Here is a 24,132-nt window from a genome sequence, read left to right as displayed (position 1 = left end):
ATTTATTTATTAATAACATTCATTTTTTGGGGAATCCAAATTCTTTCCCTCTAATCCCTCCCCACCCACTGAAAAGGCAAGCAATGCAATTCTCATTATACATATGAAGTCAAGTAAAACACATTTCCACATTAGCCATGTGTTCTACAAGTTGCCAAAAAAAAAAAAGAAAGTGAAAACAATATGCTTTAATCTGTATTCAGAGTTCAACATTCTTTCGCTGGAGGTGTATGGCATTTTTCATCATTAGTCTTTTGTCAGGAATCAATGTTTTGGTCAGAGTAGCTAAGTCTTTCAAAGCTGGTCATTATTAAACTGTTACTTTTATTGTGCAGTGTTCTCCTGGTTCTGCTCACTTCATAACAGTTCATATATATCTTGCCAGAAACCATTCTTTTATTATTTCTTACAACAATAATATTACATCACAATCATATACCACAACTTGTTCTTCAGCCATTTCTGTCTGTGTGTATGTGTGTGTGTGTGTGTGTGTGTGTGTGAGAGAGAGAGAGAGAGAGAGAGAGAGAGTGATGTCTTTAATTTCTTTGGGAACTGCTGGGTCAAAGCAAATGCAAACTTTCATAATTATTTGGACATAGCTCCCCAGAAGGTTGTCAGAGTTAACAATTCTACCTACAATGAATTAGTGTCCTTATTTTTCCATATCCCCTCTCGCATTTGTCATTTTCCTTTTCTCTCCTGTTAGCCAATCTGATAATTGTGTTTCAGAGTTGTTTTTATCTTACATTTCTCAGATTAATAGTGATTTAGGACATTTTTCATGACTTGATAAATTAGATTTCTTCTTCTGAAAACTGCCTGTTCATATCTTTTGACTATTTATCAACTGGGGAATGGTTCTTAATTTTTCATATATTTGGTTCAGTTTCCAAAAGAAATGAGGCCTTTATAAAAGAAACTTGTTCTTAAAAATCCCCTCCTCCCCCCCAGTTTCCCACTTTCCTTCTAATTTTGGCTACTTTGGTTTTGTGTAAAATCTTTTTAATTTCATTTAATCAAAATTATCCATTTTACTTCCCATGATTCTTTTTCTTGTTTGATCCTAAACTCTTTATTTATCCATAGATATGACAGGTAAAACTTTTGAAGCTCCCTCAATTTGTTTATATTACCTATATATCTAAATCATGTGCCCATTTTGACCTTATATTAATATATGGGGTGAGATGTTGGCTTATGCCTTATTTCTGCCAGAATACTTTCCAATTTTCCTAATAGTTTCTGTCAAAAGGTGAATTCTTGTTCAAAACCTTGGATCTTTGAGTTTATCAAATATCATTTTTTAATTTATTTCTGTATATTATGTACCAAATCTATTCCACTATTTCATTTCTTAGACAGTATAGATTATAACTTTGTAATACAATCTGAAATCTGATGGGGATAAATGTTAAAGACCACAAACAGCCCTCCCCTTTTTTTTAAAGCTATGTTAAGAGATAAGGTAGCTAGGTGGCAAAGTGGATAGTACTGGGTTTGCAGTCATGAAGATTCACTGTCCTGAGTTCAAATATGGCCCTAGAGACTAGCTATGTAATCCTGGGCAAGTTGCTTAACCCAGTTTTCCTCCATTTCCTTAACTGTCAAATGAGTTGGAGAAGGAAATGACAAATCACTCCAAGTACCTTTGCCAAAAAAACCCACAAGAGTCAGACATGACTAAAAAACAATTGAACAACCACAAAAAGACAAGAAGATTCAAGGAGGAAAAATGGCTGATGGGAAAATGGGGAGAATGATGATAATAACTTCCACAGAGAGGGAAGAACTATTCAAATCTAATTTTGCTTCTATTTTTCTCTAGCAAGAAAAATAACATTCAGATTAGGAAAAATTATATAAAATCAAGTAAAAATGGGATTTCCTCTTCTCCCCCCAAGAAGAATGTGGAGAGAGAGAAAAAAATGTGCTCTTAGCTGCTTTCACTAAATAAAACCATAAGAATTGTTCAAAGATCTAGAGCTCCTACCTAGACTCTCCTTCCAGATTCCTTGCCTGCCACTTTGCTGCCTTGGAGAAAGTTGGTCCTGAGTTTTCTTCCACACCTCCCTATGCCATTTCATCCTAATCTTCCAATCCCTTCATTTGCTTTTCCCCCAAACAGAATGCCAGTCTGTATTTGTATCCCACACTTAGCACAGGGCCTGCATACAGTACTGTAAGCACTTAATACTCGAAACAATAAGTTTATCTATAGCTAAAAAGGGGACTCAGGGTCATTTTGATCAACCCCCTCATTCTTTACATAAGAAAACCAAAGAGGTTAAGTTGATATATGCACCTTGACTCAGGGCTAGAGTTCTTCCCTTTGAACCCCTCTCCCTCTCATCAAGTCTGGATGAAATAGTGAGTGACTGTGGAGTTATTTTCAGTGATCTCTGATAAATCACTGAGAGCAAAAGAGGCACTATAGACTGAGAGGAACAGCTGTTACAATTTCCAAAGAAAAGAAAAGACAGCACTTCCAATAATAGGCCATGAGCATGACTTCAATTCCTAGTAAAATTTTATTACATGGAATTAAAGACTAACTTTGATACCTTACAGTGCATGTATAAGTTGGGTTCTTGAGTGTTAGGCCAACAAGTCTTAAACTCGAGCAAGAACTCCCAAGCTAGAAAGACTTTGACTCCAGGCTCAGTAACCTATATGCAGGTTACTTCCAGGAATCATCAGTCTTGCTAGATTTAGAGACTAATCAGCAATTTGGCTAAAAGGGCATTCATTTTTCAGAAACTCTTGAAGGTAGTCTATTGAATTGACAAAGGGGCTACAGCCTGCATCTATGAAAGTAGTATCCAAACCAACAAAATCAGATTAACAACATAATGACATATCAAAAGGAAAATCTGCAAACATTTAGTTAGAAAAGAGATGACTTTTTTTAGGCTTTTTTTTTAAGATTTTGCAAGGCAGTGGGGTTAAGTGGCTTGCCCAAGGCCACACAGCTAGGTAATTATTAGGTGTCTGAGGCCGGATTTGAACTCAGGTACTGCTGACTCCAGGGCAGGTGCTCTATCCACTGTGCCACCTAAAAGTGATGACTATTAAGAGTTATTATGGGGGCGGCTAGGTGGCGCAGTGGATAGAGCATCAGCCCTGGAGTCAGGAGTACCTGAGTTCAAATCCAGCCTCAGACACCTAATAATTACCTAGCTGTGTGGCCTTGGGCAAGCCACTTAACCCCACTGCCTTGCAAAAAAAAAAAAAGTTATTATGGCTTCACCAAGAACAGGTCATGCAAAATTCCTTTTTTGATAAGGCTATTATAGATTCATTAGGGAAATAATTTTAGCAAAACATTTGATAATCTCACATTCTATCTTTCCAGAGGAGACAGATGCAGGCTAGAAGACAATTAAGTTTATTTGGTAGTGGCTAAATAACTGGATTCAAAAGATAGTTGTAGATGGAATACTGCCAAAACTGAGGAAGGTCTCTGGTGGGATGCCACAGGAAAAAAGTTTGGGGCTTATAAGAATAATTATCAAATTGGAAGCATCTCACTAAAATTTCTATTCAATTTGGGCTTCCACTCAGGATTGGCTTCTAGCCAATTCATTACAGAAAAAGCATCTTGCTTTTATGGGGTAGGTATCCATGGAAACTCCCAAGCTAGCAATACCCTGAAATAAATTTCACTTGATTAAAAAAATGCAAAGCACAATGAACTCAGCTCCAAAAACAAACAGTCGAGACAACTTTCTTTCTCTCCTCATGTTCTGCCCAAGGGTTTAGGTCTCCTCAAAAAAAAAAAAGTATTGAGGATTGTTGGAGAGGTGACCCTTCTTCTTTCAATAACCCTTTTTTCTAGCTATTAACAAAAGGAGCCGAGAAAGGACTATAAAAATTACATAAAAAAAGGAGCAATCCTTTTTAGGCTGTGAGTTTGGGTATGAGTTAAATTAGATGACATCTTAAGTACCTTCCAACTCTGATAATATATAATTCTGTGAATGAAAACATTAATATACTTATCAAATTTGCAGATGACACAAAATTGGGAAGAATATTTAATATACTGGATGACAATCGGGATCCAAAAAGATCTTAAAAGGAGAGACTGAAGATTCAAAACATCAGGCAGAGCCAGTGCAGTGTAATGTATAAAGTATTAGATTTAAAATGAGAAAGACTTGGGTTTGAATTATGGTATAACCATTTACTAGCTGTAGAAGCCTGGACCAATCACAACTTTTCTGAGCTTTAGTTTCCTCATCTGTAAAATGGGGATAATAATAATGATGATGATGATGGTGATAATATTTCCCTCACAGAGTTGTAAGACTCAAGTGAGATAGCGACTATAAAGCACTTATCAAATCTTAAAATGTTATATAAATGTGAATTGTTTACTATAGTCTAGGATGTGGAAAGTGTGACGAAACAAATCCTATGAAAAGGATCTGAGTGTTTTGTTGAACTGCAAGTTGAAAAGCAACAGCAAACTAATGCCAAGATTATCTTCGGTTGCTTTAAGAGAGAGGTGGTGGAGAAGAAAGGAGCCAACAGTCCCACCTAAATCTGTCAGATCACCCTGTGAGTGTTCTATTTAATTCTGTGTGACACATCTTCTTAGCAAAGCCACTCAAAAACTTGCATATCTCCAGGAGACAGAGAGGACTCCACACATAGCCTCCAAGTGAAAGAAAAAGAATTCTACCAAGGCACTGAAGGGTTATGGAAAAGAGTGTGTACTTAAGCTCAGGTATAACCATTGTCAGGACTCTGAAATACAAGGAATTCTTCAAGTACAGGTTGAACTGCACAGACTCTGAATTCCTTTCCAATTCTGAGATTTTGTGATACTGACTAAGCAAAGACTCCAATTCAGGGTTTCTCCTTCCTTATCTGGTGCTTTTCCCATTTTACCACATCCATCCCCATGGAAAAAGAAAGTGAAGTAATAAATCTATATATGCCCTCTGCTGGCTGTTCTTCTTTAATAAAACTACATTCGTCCCAGTGGAAATGGAATCCTGGGGGCTTACTCACCTCTGATTTCTCTAATTTGTTTTGAGCTTCAATCTGAGCCACAATTTCATTCATGTTTGTTTCCAGCACCATACCACCCATCACCACCTCTTGCAGGATGTAATGAACCTAAAGAAGAGTCAAAGATAAGAAGTATCAGTGTTTTTGGATCTGAGTTGGGCATTCCCAAGAAGAAAAGCAGAGGCTTTCCTGCAAACTGAGAGTGAAAAAGCAAGGACAGCTTTAAGAAAAACATAATAAAGCAAATTAGGAGAGCAAGGAATAGTTTACCTGTCAGATATATGGAGAAAGGAAGAATTTATGATCAAACAAGAGATAGAGAAGTAAAATGGATCATATCTAATATATTAAATTAAAAACAGTTTGCACAAAACGAAGTTTGCATCAACAAAACCAATGCAAGCAATATTAGAAAGAAAGGAGAAAGCTGGGAAACAATTTTTATAGAAATTATAACTGATAAAGGCTTCATTTTTCAAATACATGGAGAATTGAGTCAAATTTATAAGAATATGTTATTCCTGGGGCAGCTAGGTGGTACAGTGGATAGAGCACTGGCCCTGGTGTCAGGCAGACCTGAATTCAAATCTGGCCTCAAACACTTAATAATTACCTAGCTGTGTGACCTTGGGCAAGCTACTTAACCCTACTGCCTAGCCAAAAAAAAAAGAGAGAGAGAGAGAGAGAGAAGAATATGTCATTCCCAAATGATAAAAGGTCAAAGGATATGAACAAGTAGTTTTCAAATGAAGAAATCAAAGTTTTCTATAACCATATGAAAAAATTAATCTTAAGATTTAGGAGGATGTTGTTTTATAGTCACCCTCAGTATCATATCTATTGTTTGTTAATTTGAAGGGGAAAAATCTAATTCAGTGGAACAAGGTATTAAGAGAAGGCTTTCTTCAAACAAGATGTCAACTAAACATATGTTAAAAATCACAAAAGATTCTAATCTGTAACCTCATATATACATACATGTGAAAATAATACAAATAATAAAAACAATAATAGCTAGTATTTATATAACACCTTAATGTTTGCAAGGCACTTTAGAAATATTTCATTTTATCCTCCCAACAATTCACACACACACATACGCAGAATATGTAAAGGAGTTGTATTCTGCACTAAAATTTATGATTCAGTCAAACTCAACCTGACTTCTCACCTTCCCAAGCATTTACGCACATGATCCCCTATGCCTTGCTCCCTAAAACAATGATATAAAATGACCAAGTGGCTCCCTCGAGTCCCTTGACCCCAAAGGTCTATCAATATCACCTGCCCCTTCGTCTTCCTCTACTTCTGTACTCTCCTCAATCTACCTACCCCCTTTCCTCAGTCTCTTAGGGATCAGAGGGGTCAAGGATCAGGAGTTCTTGCTGTAGCTTGGAGGAGTAGTATGCCAGAGTGTCTAAATGATAGATCACTTCTCTCTGGGTATGTCTACATTGTGCTGCCCTGGGGCCTGGAGGTCCATGCCTTTCACATGGGATGCATAAGGTCAGCAGTAATGTGGACACTGAATGACCCAGAAAGGATTCTGAGGTCTTCCATACCTCCAACTCAAATTGCTCTAAGGCTGTAATGTCTACTGTGTCTTTGGTCAGAAGGTGGGCTAAGCATAATCACTACTCTGCTTCTAAACCACCCAAGTACCACCAATCCCCAGTAATATCTCTTCTTTTGAGGTACAACTAGAATTCCAAACTTATCATTACCATTAACGCCTTCCCTCTCTGGTTACAAGTACCAAGAGATGTCTATATTCCTAACTTTATTTGTGTGTGTGTGTGTGTGTGTGTGTGTGTGTGTGTGTGAGAGAGAGAGAGAGAGAGAGAGAGAGAGAGAGAGAGAGAGAGGAGAGAGGAGGAGAGAAAGAGGGAAAAGGGGAGAGAAAAGGAGATAGGAAATTTATTGTTAAGTGACTTGTTCTGGATCACAACAGCTAGTAAGTGTCAAGTGTCTGGGGTCTCATTTGAACTCAGATCCTACTGATCCCACTGCACTACCTCACTGTCCCATTTCTACCTATATTTTTTTTTTAGGTTTTTGCAAGGCAAATGGGGTTAAGTGGCTTGCCCAAGGCCACACTGCTAGGTAATTATTAAGTGTCTGAGACCAGATTTGAACCCAGGTACTCCTGACTCCAGGGCCGGTGCTTTATCCACTGCGCCACCTAGCCACCCCACTACCTATATTCTTGTTCCCACATTCTCTTATATCCTTCAGACCTTGTTGCAACAATCATCAGTTTTCTCTTATGAGTTCACTTATTAAAAACAATTTATTGTGCACTGAACTTCAGACAATGACAAAACTAAACATATATTTAGAACTATTTTCATTGCAACACAAGTTTCCATATATAGCATTTCCAAAGTTTCTTCTATCCTTTTATCCATTTACAATTTTATTTTATTTGTATTTTAATTCCTCTCTCTCCAATGGCTCCCACAAATCCTTCAGGTCTTCACAACTATGACAAAAATTCTTCCTTTGACCTTTCTGTCCCCCTCCTATTTTCTAGTAAGCATCTTGAAAAAGTTGCTTTTATCAATTTTCACTCCAGAGCATTGATGAACAATCAGTATACAAGCAGTTATTATACTCATATGTGTTAGGCCCTGGGGAAACCAATACAAGAAAGTAAGATGGTCTCTATCCTCAAAAACTTCTACTAAAGGAAAACAAAATGGTCACAGGTAAATAAATGCAAGTTAGGGACAAAATAAATTTAGCAGAGAAAGGATAACTGAAAAAACAGGGAAAAGGCTTCCTGAAAGAAATATATTTGAGCTGAAGCTTGGTTTCCCTGGATGGGAGAAAGGAATTCTAAGCAGTAGAAACAATGCCTGGAAGACAGGAAACCCTCAATAAATCTGTTGATTTATTATCTCTCTTCAGCACAGAGGTGGCAGAACTTTGGGTACAGAATGACACATGTATGGTTAGACATTGTTTTCTTTAACTGTATCTCTGTATTAGAATGGAAGGGGGGGGTGTGTGTATGTGTGTGTGTTGAGAGAGAAAGAGAGACAGAAAGAATCACTGGGTAGTGACAGCAGTATTTTAAAAAAGCATCAATGTAATTTTTTTTTTCTTTAGGTTTTTGCTAGGCAATGGGGTTAAGTGGCTTGCCCAAGGCCACATGGCTAGGTAATTATTAAGAATGTAATATTTTTAAAAGATGTATATATGTGATACCTATACTTCCTTACAACCTACTCTCTCCATCAAACATTTGCTTTCATCACTCCAGTGAAATCATCTTCTCCATAATCAAGATGACCTCCTAATCCCCAAATTCGAATTTGCCCAATTTATGAAAAGTTCATGTATAATTAAATGGTTTAGAAATTTTCTCTTTTTGGGGCGGCTAGGTGGCGTAGTGGATAAAGCACTGGCCCTGGAGTCAGGAGTACCTGGGCTCAAATCCGGTCTCAGACACTTAATAATTACCTAGCCGTGTGGCCTTGGGCAAGCCACTTAACCCCATTTGCCTTGCAAAAACCTAAAAAAAAAAATAAAAAAAAAAATTTCTCTTTTCTCTTACAAATCATGTTTAAAATGGTGGCTGCTTCTCTAGGTCAGTCTACAAGTCTATTTAACTCATAAAATAGCATTAATGATATTATTTTACATATACTTAATAATTATTTTATAACTATAAGGGAAATTCCAAATTTAAGCTTGAGAAATCAGAAACACTTTCCATATATTTGCAGCAGCAGTAGGGACTCCCAAGCTGGGGAATGGAGCTGAAGGAAGAAAAAAAAATATTATTAGGTACTACTATGTCAGTCATTCTAGAATACCCTGAATAAGGGGACCAAAGAACAGCTGTTTTCATAAAGTAGAGGAGGAAGGAGTATGGGCCATGATCCCCCCAGCCACTAATTCGTATGGATATTTATCAGGAGTAATCTTCTTCTAGATGCTGAAAATTAATAGATAATAATTCATATATCACTGCATTTTAGATCTTGTCAAATTTGTTGGTGGGGAGCCAAGAGGCCCAATATATTAAAATGTAACAGAAATGTTTAACAAAATAAAAATATAATTCAAACACAGATAATATTAATTTGTAGTTTTCTAAGTCAAAATGTTGTTTAAAGGAATCTTTTATTTTATTTTTACACCACTATTCTAAATTGTCAGAAAGTTGAATTCTTACAGAGTAGTCTTAAATACAATAACGTTATATTGATGCTATCCAATAAAATATAATAAATGATAGAAACTGTCTATAATATCAATTAAATAGTAAAGTGAAGAGTGATAATTACTATTCTTATTAAATCAAAAGAATTACAATATCACAGCATATAAACTTTTCAAAAAAGCTAGAGTTTAATTGTGGATGTGGATTTCTTTCTGTCACTCAGCACTGACTCCAATGATCTATGACAACAAAACTAAAATGTAAAGCATTCTGCATTTTACAAATGGGCCCTGTTTTCCTAACTCCTTCATGGTTGAGTAGGTTTTAATGGTCACATGAGATATTTATAATGGACTTTAGCCTGGCACAAAGTAGGCGCTTAAAAAAATGCTTATTTCCTTGCCTTCTTCTTTCCCCTCTGACTTGTTCCCTTCCTTTCTTCTTTCCCCTTTTATGAATCCCAAGCAGCTGTCTTCTGGGAGAAGAACAGTACGTGTTCTATGCTAGAAGATGCATTCCAATTTCAGTTCCTCTGGGGAGCTTAGTCATTCTGGGAAAAGCCTTGAGGGCCCTGAAAGCAGCATCAGAAGATTCACAGAGCCTTCATAATTTCTAGTTCCCATATTTCAGAAGATGTGTAATCATACATTTTTAATATGGGGTTAAAAAAAAAGAGAAAAGAATGCAAAATTATATGATCCTCCCAGAGCCCCCTGAATACCTTCTTCCTCTATAATCTATCCAACTAAGAATCCTTTTATAAGGTGTTTATAGTTCTCTCTCTCTCTCTTCTTTCCATTATTACTTGGGAAGATAAGGATCATTCTCACCAGAGGGAAGGGGTATCTAATTTTTAGCAGTCTTGAATGTTTTAGCTTTTGAGAGGATCTATAACCTAGTAGAGGACAGTTAGTTAGCAGTGGATAGAGTGCTGGGCCTAGAATCTGGAAGACTCTTCATCCTGAGTTCAAGTCTGACCTTTTACTAGCTATCTGATCCTGTCATTAAACCCCATTTGTCTCAGTTTCCTCATTTGTAAAAAGAGCTGGAGAAGGAAATGGCAAACCACTTCAGTATCTTTGCTAAGAAAACCCAGAATTGGATAACAGAGAACCAGGTATAACTGAAATTACTCAATTACAAAAACAAATAAAGACCCATGTTGGGAAATCATGCTTCAGAAACTATTATAAACCCTGAACTAAATAAACAAGAGAAGGGGCATAATGGGAGTAAAATAAGCAGGTAAATCAAGTAGAAGAGACAGCAAGAGGACTTTTGATACATCAGCCCAAAAACTGAAATACTTAAAACTATAAGTTTTTGGAGCAAAGTTTTCCTACCATTTTCACTGAGTCTTTTAGAGTCAACTAACTACTGTGCAAAGTCTCTTTGTCATTCAACAGAGATAAGGCCCCACCAAATTTTATGAGTACTCATTTTCCTATATGCCAATGAAGCATATCATCATTTGATCCCAGGTCTAATAGGCAAATAAAAATACAGAGAGCTAGCTATGTCTTCTCAAGTTCATAAAAGTGTCTTAGTATTGTAAATTGATTGATCTTTTTAAATTGAATCTCTGAGTCTTCTTATACACACTCCACAATGCAGACAATCTAGGAAACTGTACTAAGGTAACCATGGTACTCTATAAATTAGACTCCAGAAAGATAAGCAATTAATATACTAGTTTATTTTTTGTTATTCTACACTTTAACAAAATCTAATAAATACCAGCATCTCACTATTCAAAACAGTGATAGAATGCTGTATCAAAAAACCAAAAATCTCCTTCAGTATGACTTGGTTTTATAAAGTATATATAATGCACTCAGCATGTTAGTTTCAAAGCTGTCCCACTGATCAATGTTTCCCTCTAAACTCCTTCTGTTCTGTCCTGTGCTCTCATCATTCTTTTTTTTTCCCCTGCTTCACCATCATAACCCTGAGTTCAGGTTTTTAGCCTCAGAGCAGCAGGTTCTAGAATGTATTGTATGTCATTTATCCTCATAATAATTGTGTAATGTAGATACTATAGATATATCATCTCCATTTTGCAATTCAAGAAACTAAAGCTCAGAGATATTGTCTTGTCCATGACAAAAATTCTAGTAAATGTCTGAGATGGGGATGCTAACCAAGATGGAATGATAAAAAGATTGCAATCAAATAAAATAATTTTGGATTTCATAAAGTGGAACACTTGCTGGTAACAGGATCATGGCCATGGCTATCTCTGTATAGATGAGGTGGAATAAGGGAGTGGGAAGTCAGGGGAATTAAATAAACTGAGGAACTGAGAAATCAGGCTATTTAGGAGAACATTACTATGTGTGTGTGTGTGTGTGTTTGTGTATATATATATACACAAACACACACACACACACATATAAAGTCCCCTTATAATGAGTGCTAGGGTTGAAGTGTAGGAAAAAACTGTAAGCTATCCCATTTTTTTTTTAGGTTTTTTGCAAGGCACATGGGGTTAAGTGGCTTGCCCAAGGCCACACAGCTAGGTAATTATTAAGTGTCTGAGGCCAAATTTGAACTCAGGTACTCCTGACTCCAGGGCAGTGCTCTATCCACTGCACCACCTAGCCACCCCTGTAAGCTATCTCAAAGCTTCAGCAACCTGTGATTTCAGTAGGGAAGATATTCTCCATCAACTCAAATCATAATTCTCAGATGCCTTAGTTGATAGTCTCTGGGAGTTGCTGAGGCAACATAACTGATCATTGTAGTCAAGCTGGTGATGTTTGCCTAGGATGTTTCTCAGTTAACAAAGTTCATCCCTAAGTCTATATCTTCCAGCTTGGAAGGACTTTCAACCCTATAACAGGCATAATCGAAGGTTATAAAGCCTTGCCCCAAATGCTTTTATGTCACCATATAGTTCTCAAAGAACAAATTCACTCATGTGATTTATAAAACATTCCCAAAAATGTATCTATCTTATCCTATCTTCCAGGCTGCCAAACAGCATCTTTAACTTTTCCAACCAGATGTCTCACCATCATATCAAGTTCAACATATCTAGAATCAAATACTTCAAAAACTAAGAGTAATACAATCACAGCTGTAAGGGACTTTCATAGAATCACAGAATTTGAAAGTTAGAAGGGATCTCAGCAGTTATCTAGTCTGATTCATATACAAATGCCCACTATAACATACCCAATAAGTGATCATCCAACCTCTGATTGAAATATACCAAGAAAGGGAAAAGCCATTTTTGGTAACTCTAATTGTTAGGAAATTTTTCTCAACATTGAATCTAAATTTGCTTCTTCACAACTTTTACCATTTGTTTCAGGTTTTGCCCTCTGGGGCTACTGAACAAATCAGGCCCTCTTTCATGTGACAAATCTTTAAATACTTGAAGACAGTTATCATGTTTCCTGAATCTTCTCATCTTCAGATTAACATTTCTGGTTCCTTCAACCAACAACAGAGAAACTCACCAAGTCCTCAATTTACTTTATAAATGAAGAAACTAATAGCTGGGATTAATTAACTTGTCAAAATTTACATAGCTAGTAAATGTTGGTAGTCTAGTCATCTTTCCCTTAAACCACAACATCCTTTGGACATCTCCAATTTTATCAATAGTATAATTATTCCTCTAAGTATCTAAGCTCAAAATACTGTAATTATCCCTGCCCCCCCCCCCCCATGATGATCCACTGGACCCAGATGGCTCCAAAAAGGAAAGTAAAGTTGGTGATTTTGCACAGTGCTCCCTGTATGGTTAATACATAGGCTATAAGATTTTCCATGCTAAGGTCTTATAGTTTAGCTACAAAGAATTACTGACCCTCAGTTTACCTCTGGTATACAGGGAATCACTGACCCCCAATTCACCCCTGATGTACAGGGAGGGGAGATGAGCAGGATTGATCTCATGCACATATTTAAAACAGCTTGAATATTTAAAAGAACTGCTGAATGTCCTTGACTGGTGCTAGCCAGACTCTCAAGGCCGTACTTGATTAACATTGCCTATCTCTTCAGGAACTAGTCATTCCTGAATGTAAATACCATAATTCTTGGGGTTCAGGGAGAGGTGGCTCCCTCCTCCGACAATCTGGAAAATTTGGTTTTATTCCACAAAAAATTGGCAAGAAGCCTTCTTTGTTCTCTAATTAGACCCTCTTTGGATTGGAGTTTCTCCCATGGAGAGGACACTCTGCCTAGGGCCTTCCTGATCAGAACTCTGAAGGACATACCCCAGGGACTCCCTAGCCACTGTTGATTCAGATGTTGAAGCTCCCCCATTGGTGATGTTTTCTCTTAATATCTATATTTATGTAGACTTTGCTCTTCTTTTTATTATATTGGGACTTATTGGTTACTTTTGCTGTAAAACTGATTTATTTCTACCTCTTTTATAATCACTTTATTAAATATACTCTTTAGTTTTGTTGGTGTGAACATGTCATTTTGTAGGAGCAAATCAAAACCAACACTCCTTCATTTAAATTCAATTCACTTGCATGTCATGGCAATACAACCCTGATGACAATGGTCCTTTTCAAGAACAAAGGATAAACAATAAAAATCTTTTTCCATATCCACTCAGCATTCAAGTACTTTCTACATTACTCTAACTATCTCTCCTATTCTCCCATTCCTTTTCATTCCCATTGTTAAACACATTAAACCAGTCCTTTATTGCTTCACATTGGACTACTTCAATAGTCCCCTAAGTTTTTTTGACTCCAGTCTCCTCTTCCTCTAAATCAAATGCAACAACAAATTTAAAAAATGTAAGCTTCAGCTATATATTGCTCACTATACCAGGCAATGGAGGAAACACCAAGATAAATATTAAACATAGTTCTTGCTCTTGAAGGACATAAACTGGTATGATGAGATACACCCAAAAATTATCAGAAAAATTAGAACATAATGGAGTTAAAAAGTGGTGATGAAGGAATGATCATTTTTAAGTTATAAAGAAAGACTTCATGAAATTTTTTTTTAAAAAGAAAGATTTCACGAAAGAGGTGGCATTTGAGTTGGGTTTGAAGACTGAATAGAACCTTCAACAAATTTTTTTTAATATAATATTGTTATAAATAAAAAATTAGCATGAGATTATAGAGAGCTTGAATGCCAGAAAAATTAGTTCTTTATTCTTTAGGAAATGAGAAGTCACTAAATAATTCTAAGCAATCAAACCACAAGTATTTATTAAGTACTAGCTGTATTTGGGCAAAAGAACGATGTGATCAGATTTGCCCCTAATGATGATTAATCTGGCAGTGATATGAACAATAAACTGGAAGGTTGGAACTTGAAAAGGGGGAGGCTAATTAGGCTACTACAACAATCTAATCAAGAGACAATGAAAAAATGTACTACAATGGTCATAGCAAGAATGAAAAGAAAGATCCAGCATCACAGAGGTATAACTGAATAAATGTAGATGATATGGGAAAGGAAGAAGGCAAAGACAACACCAGGTTTTCAAGCAAGGATGATTTAGGCAATTAGTTAACAGAAAAAAAAAGGAAATCAAAGGAATAACAAGTTATAGGAGAAAGATAGGGCATAAATTCAGTTTTAAATATATAGAATTTGAGATGACAGTGAGACATCTAGGTAGAGATTTTTCAAAGGATAACTGGCAATGGACAGCTGATATCCAGTGATAAAAATTTAGGAATCTTTAGAATAGAGATGATAAGCAATGACACAAACAAATGTAATCATCTATACTTCTTTGAGTGTAGGGACTGAATCAGAAATGGGGTTTAAAGAGATAGAAATGGTTCAAATAGCTGCTATGGAGAATATAATAAGGAACTAAAAAAAAGTGAATAAAAGGGTCTATAAACAGCAATGAAAGCCTATCTGAAGTTGAGCAGCTTAAATTTATAATGAACAGAATTAAACATTTTATAATTTTCTTTAGCAATAATGAATAGTTTCAGGACATAGAAGGGAAATCAGATGGTGGAAGTTACCCAAGTTGCAGATTAACAGGACAGGAATGGTAGAAGATATTTTCCCTAAAATACTGTTTCAAATGAGCAATTCTGGTCAAAAAGAACAAATAATGAAACAAACTTCCTGTTCTTATTAGAGAAATAGAGAACTTTGAAAAAGGAATAATATATTTGCTATTAGTTATAGTCCTTTTTTTTTGGTCACTTCTGCTTAACCTGTTTAACTGTAACTCGCTGTTACAAGGTCGGGGAAAGAAAAATAAATATAGTATAAAAAATAAAAATAGTCAATAAAAAATTTTAAAACACTGCTTTACACATGTCATTTCCCTATTCATATACGCCCACTGGCTCTCCATTTCCTCTCATATACTCAAATAGATCTGACATCTTATGGATGTGAATGTTTCCTCCAATAATCCAAGTTGCAGTCCACTCATATCTGCCCTGGGAGGTTCTTGTCATCCTAACATGCTGGAGATCTCTACCATTTCCCTGATGTCTTAAGGATACCAGTGGAGAGTCCAAGTTGTCTCCCTATCACCCTCCAACCTTACCAAATAACCAGATCACCTTTTCTTCCTATCATACAAAGTCTTTTTTTTAAGGTTTTTGCAAGGCAAACGGGTTAAGTGGCTTGCCCAAGGCCACACAGCTAGGTAATTACTAAGTGTCTGAGACCGGATTTGAACCCAGGTACTCCTGACTCCAGGGCCGGTGCTTTATCCACTGCGCCACCTAGCTGCCCCATCATACAAAGTCTTGATGACATCTTTGTCTTCTATTCTTCAAAATACAAGACTGGTGATATATTGTAAGCTGCTTCACACTTAACCATGCTTTTATTCACTGCTCTTTATGTGATATTCTTTTCCAATTCCAATTTTATGTTTTGTGACTCACAGTCCTACAATAGCAGAATATTAAAAAGATGGGTCTTTCTTTGTTTCTAGGAGAAGTTTAGCATCCTTAAAGAGATATGTAATTCCTGAAGTAATTGATTTTGCTCTCCTCCTCCTATTTAATTCTGTGCCCAACTCTGTCCACATATACTGTCTGTTCCAGATACACATAATGATGGACAAACTCTACATAATCTGTCATAATGAAGAAATATTCTTCATCTACTTGATGTTTGCTATATGGATGGTCAGGATTATGGATCACTTCCAGGAGATTCTATGGTGTTCTGGAGTCTAAGGCCACCAGCACAATGTCATCTGAAAAGTGAGAGAATTGAGGAGGAAAACTCAAATTTTCGACACTTAAGACCCTTTAGAAGTTGGTCAACAAACTATCTTTTTCATGTTATATAAACTCAACTGGGTCTTCTCATTGCGCTAGGCAATACTTTTATATCTCCTTGGTTGATTTACTAACCTACACACCACAGTGGTTTTTCCAGATGTTTTCATCTCTCTTCAAACCTTCCATGCCTTACCACTTCACCTATCCTCTCAGATGAGAACCTTGCCTTGCATGCATTTCAATGTTAAAATTGTGGTCATTCAGGGAGACTGTCCTCTCTTCTCCTCAACTTATATTACTTAAATGTCTTCCCTACTATCTCTTCCATTACTTCTTTTCACATGAGGAAGTGGCCCTTCTTCCAAGGCAAACTCCTCCACATACACAAGGGACTCCATCCCATCTTCTCCAAAAGATTCCCCTCCTCCTTTTCTCCCCTCCCCTAACTAGACAGTTAGACAGTAGGTGGACTCCTTTAAATTCTATGTACTGGCTGCTTTCCCTATTCACCTATGGCTACTCCATCCTCAGAAAAACATTGATCTGTCTGTTTAAAGAAAATCAAGAAGTGTATGTGCTTGGTTACTCTATAGATTTATTTTACTCATTTGTATACACATTAGAAAACTTAAATCTGGGGCAGCTAGGTGATACAGTGGATAGACCTGAGTTCAAATCCAGTCTTAGACACTTAATAATTACCTAGCAGTGTGATCTTGGGCAAGTCACACAACCTCATTGCCTTGCCCCGCCCCCCCCCAAAAAAGAAAAGAAAAACATATCCTGAAAATATCATCCAGGGACTTTTGTTTAAAATGAATCATAGAAGACTCCAGCTCTCCCACATAAATTCTGGCAAAGGACCAAAACAGTCACCAGATCAAATAATGATCAAGAGATTCAAAAAGAAATAAAAATAAACTTCTTCATACAACTCAGGGCTAAAAATAAAAACTAAATACATCAAAGAGCCTGAAGCCCATAGGCTTATGAAAAGGGGTCTAACCAGGGAAGCTAGTCTCAACACATGTGAGTAAGTCAGAAACTTGGCAGTGTTTTGACCAGAGAAACTCCAGGGGTTGGTCCTGAAGTTGAAGTCTTCAGTGCTAGAGGAGAGGACCTGCAATGTTTGAAAGAGGAAGTTGCTGGAGGAGAAGGGTAATGAAAATTCACAGTATTTTTATGGGGAAAAAAAAAGTCATCTGTACTAGTTTGAGCTGACCTGCTCCCAAGAAACCTGAAGAACAGAGTCCTTACCCTGGATCATCCAAGGGCTCTTGCCAGCTCTATGCCTGTAGACATATAAGAGGAAATGGAAGCCAGTGGCAAGAGCTCAAGAAATTGAGGGTCAGTATCAAACATGGCCTAATTATGAGTTTAGGAGGAGAAAAGGCAGTTAACTTTGGCATTAAGTCACAAATAAGGAAATCAGAAAAGATGACAAAACAGAAGATACTGAATATTATCAAGAAATATTATGAGTTAAGATATTCTCAAGATTTAAACCCAGAGGAAGTTAACAATTCCACAATAACTACAAGCAAAGTCAGAGTAAAAAAGAGTTTGGCTACAAGGACAAGCTTCATTTTTTTATAAGGTTTTGAGTTTCATGAGAAAGGGGAAAAAAAACCTAAAACAAATTTTAAAAAGTGAAAATAGTATGCTTTGGTAAGCATTCAGACTACATAGATTTTTTTCCTCTGGATATGGACAGCATTTTCCATCACACATTTTTTAGAATTGTCTTTGCTCATTGAACTGTTGAGAGGAGTTAAGTCTATCATAACACAATGTTTCTGTAATTGTGCACAATGTTCTCTTGGTTCTGTTCACTTCACTCAGCTCATAATTTCTTACAGAGCAATAGTATTCCATCATATTCATAAAAAATAACTCATTCAGTCATTCCCCAATTGATGGACATCCCCTCAATTTCCAATTCTTTGCCACTACAAAAAGAGCTGCTATGAATATTTTTGTACATGTCAGTCTTTTTTCCCTTTTTTTTTATGATCTTTTTGGGATACAGACCTAGTATTGGTACCATACAGTTTTCATTTTCTTTCTTTCTTTTTGCAAGGCAGTGGGGTTGTGACTTGTCTAAGGTCACACAGCTAGGTAATTATTAAGTGCCCGAGACTGGATTTGAACTCAGGTCCTCCTGACTCCAGGACAGAGATCCACTGTGCCACCTAGCTGCCCCTATAGCTTTCAAAAGACTTGAGATTAAGTAGAAAAAGTTCTTGGAAATGGGACGACACTGATGTTGCACAGCAATCATGTCTGGATTGGCTGAGAAAACCTGGTCATACACTGAGGTCATTTATAAAATATCCTGCTATTTGTTATTCCAAAGATTGAAGGAGTACAGCATACCAGTAAAAATTCCTGAAGAGGAACCACTCAGGGAGATAGGGTGGAGAGAAGGGGAGAGGTCCCTAAAGGGCTAAATTTTTAGTCAGACAAACCTGGGGATGGAGTCATTACCCTGTGTTTCTAAATTTAAAGCAATAAGATACTTAAATCAAGAATGAGGGTAATATTTTTACTATCTTCCCCCCCTTGTCTTTTATATCTAAAGAAATTAAATATGTCTCAGAAACAAAAAGATGAAATCAAAGGTGAGTTTGAAATCCTATGCAACAAAAAAATGTCTTAGGCAAGATATTTTTGCAAGATATTTTTTTTGACACTCAAAGTTGTGGTTTCTTATTTACTTTCTGCATTATAAGCTGTCCAACAATCCCAGGGGTGGCAATCCTTTCCAATGACACATGAGTAAAATACAGTTAATCATCTAATAAACTGTAAAAAGAACTTGTTATATCAGCAATATCCTTTATGGAGCCTACATGAAGATAAACCCTGTAAGGAAACCATTAATAGCTATTTTGTGACTATTTACTTCTCTTCAAGAACAAGTCTTATAATATGCCAGTGTATTTGAATTACTTCATTACCTTATAAGAATTATGACAACTGTTCAAAAAAATTACATTAGCATGAAAAGGCCAGTGAGCACAAAAGTAAAGAGCTATTAAGTCTGGTGTTGTTCTCCTAACCATTTATCCTTGGTTTTGTCTCTTCAGTAAGGTGACGGGGAAAGCAAATTTTCATATTAGATCTCCTTGCTAGCTATATGACAGGAGAAAAGAAGCTTGCACAACAAACTTATTCAACATATAACACAAAGGACTACAAATACTATACTAGTAGCCCTTTGAAACTTTTAAGATTCTTTCCCCATGATGAAAGGGGAGAGATGGCTGCTCAAAAGCTTCCCTAAAAGCTTTGAAAGTTGAAATAACCAACTGTCCACAAGTTCAAAGTAAAACAAAGAAACAGGGAACAGGAAGCTAGGATGTTCTAGGCTCTCTTCTAGAAGTTCAGGAAACATATATTTCATAGGGTCTAAGATCAAAGTTATAAAAGAATACCTAGCTCCATTCCACAGTTCTTTACTGAGTTTAATGACAATCCAGGGCAATAATGCTGAGACAAAGAAACTTATTCAGAATTGAAATAAAATCTCTCCAAAAATAATACTATGAATGATCTGCTTATGAACACATTCTTTTTTTTTTCCTAGATTTTTCAAGGCAATGGGGTTAAGTGGCTTGCCCAAGTACACATGGCTAGGTAATTATTAAGAGTCTGAGGCCAGATTTGAACCCAGTTACTCTTGACTCCAAGGCTGGTGCTCTATTCACTGCGCCACCTAGCTGCCCCCTGAACATTTATTCTTATTACAATAAGTCTTGAGTACAATCTAGCTTATTTCTTTGAGACAATGGATCCTCACTGATGGTTCTTACCAAAGGCAAAAATCACTAAACATGAGAAGTCTTATGTAAGCAGACCTGCAAAAGTGCAAGCTCATACTTAAGATAACAATGTGTACATGTTTATACTGGTACAGTAACATAGACTCAAAGTTACATACTGTCTTCCAGGTTCCACCTTTGAACATTTTATTATATCAGATAGCCTGCTGTCCCACAGTTGTAGTTGTAAGATAGATCTAAGGACAAATTCTGTGGCCTTCCTCTACCTGCCTCACATTCCAAACCTGATCTTGGCATTCTATTCCCTTACTCTAATACAGCAGAACCTTGAAATATGTCACTATCATTTTACTAACTACACTCTCCATGACAAATTCATACTTTGAAAACTACAGCAAAAGACCCTGTGGTTAACCTCACACCTTTTAGACTGGCCAATATGACCAGAAAGGATAACGATCATTGTTGGAAGGTTTGTGGGAAATCTGGAACACTATTACATTGTTGGTGGAGCTGTGAATTCATCCAACCTTTCTGAAGAGAAATTTGGAACTATGCACCCAAAAGGCAACAAAAATGTGCATACCCTTTGATCCAGCAATACCACTGTTGAGTCTAAACCCTGAAGAGATGATGAAAAAGGGTAAAAACATCACTTGTACAAAAATATTCATAGCAGCTCTGTTTGTGGTGGCAAAGAATTGGAAATCAAGTAAATGTCCTTCAATTGGGGAAAGGCTTAGCAAATTGTGGTCTATGTATGTCATGGAACACTACTGTTCTATTAGAAACCAGGAGTGATGGGAATTCAGGGAAGCTTGGAGGGATTTGCATGAACTGATGCTGACTGAGATGAGCAGAACCAGAAAAACACTGTATACCCTAACAGCAACATGGGGGCGATGATCAACCCTGATGGACTCGCTCATTCCATCAGTGCAATGATCAGGGACAATTTGGGGCTCTCTGCAATGGAGAATACCATCTGTATCCAGAGAAAGAACTGCAGAGTTTGAACAAAGACCAAGGACTATTACCTTAAATTTAGGAAAAAAAACCTGATATCTTATTGTCTGATCTTGCTATCTCTTATACTTTATGTTTCTTCCTTAAGGATATGATTTCTCTCGTATCACATTCAATTTGGATCAGTGTATACCATGGAAACAATGTAAAGACTGACAAATTCTCTGTGGCCTTGGGCAAGCCACTTAACCCCACTGCCTTGAAAAATCTAAAAAAAGAAAAAAGACTGACAAATTGCCTTCTGTGGGGGGTGGGGGGAGGGAAGTAAGATTAGGGGAAAAATTATAAAACTCAAAATAAATAAAATCTTTAATTTACTTGCCCTCCCCCCGGAAAATAAGAGACCCTGTGGTTATAGTAAGCTTAAATTTGCCCCGGTCAAAGTACAGTATAACATTTTACAATCTGTCTGAATCTCATCCTGGTAGTATCCAATTGCTCTGAGTTTGCTGAATATGCAATTCTCTCTGCACAGATGAACAGAGGCTACAGAGTTTAAACAAAATACAAATTAAATATATTATGGGCAACTCTAGGAGCATTCATAAAGTAGGAGCTGAGCAAAAGAAGAAGAATGGGTAGAGAAGGGTAGAAATAATTTTGAGTTCCTAACTTACTGGGAACCTTACTGTAAGACAGGATGTACCTTATCCATGTGGAAGATCAAATCCAACTCACAGACATTTTCAAAACACTTATCCAGTGTCTCCACAAAAACCTAGAGAAAGAAGAGAAATGGATTTAGGTTAAATTGAAAGAAGTTCATGTATCCTTGAATGTAAAATTTTTGGGGAGTGGGACAGTTGTAATTTAAGCTTACCCCTTCCTCTTAAAGGCATTCTAGCAAATGATTTTATGCACTAAACCTTTAATACATCATCCAACCTAGTCCAGGGAATGCAAAAAGCTTCTGGGGAAAAATACCTTTAATATGGCCTCATTATTTACAGGCACAGGTGGCATACTTTCTCCTTTTGCTAGGAGCCCAAAAGTTTTAAAATAACAAGGCTTTCCTTTTTACTAGATCAACAATTCCTCAATCTAAGTTTCTGCTTGTCTGCCTCCCAAATTTTACAGAGGATTGTGCGGAAGGACTTGACTCAGAGCACCACCTGGTGGTCATCTGACAATTTTGCCTCAGAGATCAACCAAACACCAGTAAAAGGACCCTCCAGAACAGTAGGTGACTGGATGATCCAAGGCAAACCATCTGTCGAACTTTCCACAGAGCCCCAAGGAAGCCAAGGGACATAGGAGATGAGCAATGATAGAGTAATGGTAGGCAACTTACAAGATGAATTGCCACCGGCTAAGTCATTTTACTATCACTCTAGGAACCCAGAATCACAGACCTAGAACTGGGAGAGCTCAGAGCCATCTAGCCCATATCCCTTGATTTATCAATAAGAAGATTACATCCTCAGGAAATTAAGTACGCATTAAGCTTCTCAACAAGTCCACCAGACATACCTGAATGAGGTCCAAGATTCCCAGTTCACTTTCCGAAGAATCCACACAAAATACAAAATACAAAGTGGCATAGTGCCGGTAAATTAATTTGTAGTCAGAACCGCCAATCAAACTGAAAGAACAAAAGACAACCCCCCCCCCAGAGATAGCTGAAATATTGTGTTAGAATAAATGTGATTTCTACTATACCAAAATACCTAAAAATCCACAACACAATTCACTAGACTTACATTCAAACTGGGCAGGGATAGTGAGGAAAAAAAGAGAGGACCACACAGAACTGAATTTACAAACAGACCTGGAAAAATTAAACAGATCCTCTTCATGAACATCTCTGTCAAGGCTAAAGCCAAAAAATGTCCTGGATCCAGTCAGACACTTAAAAAGCACTGGCCTGCAGTCATAGGACGAGTCAACTGACTAGAGCTCGAAATAAGTGGAAAAAAAGTTACTGGCTTACCTCCCCCCCTCTAGGAAGTTACAGATGTTGTCATCCCGCTTGAGGACAAGATGGAAAGTCTCCCTGACAATCTGCTGTTGAATCTCCTCTGGCTACAAGAAAAAAGAAGTCAGACAAATTAATGGACTTGTTTCAGACTCAAAATTTAGCTGGAGTCTCATATAAATGTTCTGTGAGATATTGTTTTGGTTGATGTATATGAAGAAGCACAGATATGTAGTTAGGAGGAGTCCTTTAAAAGGTAAATAATGTATTATTAATATGATAAAAATTATTTTGACATTGAAGGCTCTCCAAGGACCCTGGGGACCTCCTAGAGTCTGATAATCACTTTGAGAGTTGCTGCCCTAAAACATCAAGTAGCTGATGGTCAACTTCCATCAAATGGTTGACAGTAAATCTCCATTTCCAGGATCATCATGAAGAACTATAAAGTAAATGGTTCCTTGAATACAATGAGACATAGGTCTTGCAATACAACTAGTTCCAGTCATATCTCTTGTTGAGACCTTGACTAGTACTGTCCCATATATAGTTACAATAGTACTTCATTATCCAAGTCAAGTAACAGCAGTAAGGATAATTTCAAAGTTATATCATTTATACAAAGAAAAAGTTAAGGAGAATATAACATTCTATACTAGGACCCAGTGAATATCACTTCTGGTTGAAAGTAATTTATCAGAGCACATCTAATCAAAACTTTAATCAAAACTTGCAATCAGTGGGTAAGATAAATAAGGACATCTGTCAATATCCAAAAAATGCAATTCTTAGGACATTTAAATATATTTGACCTTCCCAAAATACATTCCTCAGTCTTGAGACTATTTTCCTATAATGCTCATAAACAACAACCTAATGGCAAAGTATATAATCAGAAACCTAATTCCTCAAATACTTCCTTGCCAATCAAAAATATACCTAGCTCTTATTATCCTGTCCCCATTTTCTATTATCAAAAATCTAAATCTCTTTAGGATATTTTAGAAGAATCCA

General features: G+C 36.8%; 1 protein-coding gene across 1 annotated transcript in view; it reads right to left on the bottom strand.

Annotated features, from left to right (window-relative positions):
* Nucleotides 1-24,132, bottom strand: part of AP3S2 (adaptor related protein complex 3 subunit sigma 2) — a 37,024-nt gene that overhangs the window by 7,295 nt on the left and 5,597 nt on the right. The window contains exons 2-5 of the mRNA XM_074234085.1: nucleotides 23,134-23,225; nucleotides 22,674-22,785; nucleotides 21,850-21,921; nucleotides 5,020-5,127 (exon numbers count right to left, since the gene is read on the bottom strand). Coding sequence (XP_074090186.1) covers nucleotides 5,020-5,127; nucleotides 21,850-21,921; nucleotides 22,674-22,785; nucleotides 23,134-23,225 — 384 coding nt within the window. The remainder of the gene's footprint in view (nucleotides 1-5,019; nucleotides 5,128-21,849; nucleotides 21,922-22,673; nucleotides 22,786-23,133; nucleotides 23,226-24,132) is intronic.

Source organism: Macrotis lagotis, chromosome 4 (genome assembly GCF_037893015.1).
Source record: "Macrotis lagotis isolate mMagLag1 chromosome 4, bilby.v1.9.chrom.fasta, whole genome shotgun sequence".
Lineage (NCBI taxonomy): Eukaryota > Metazoa > Chordata > Mammalia > Peramelemorphia > Peramelidae > Macrotis > Macrotis lagotis.
This window is presented reverse-complemented; position numbering and strand designations above follow the sequence as displayed.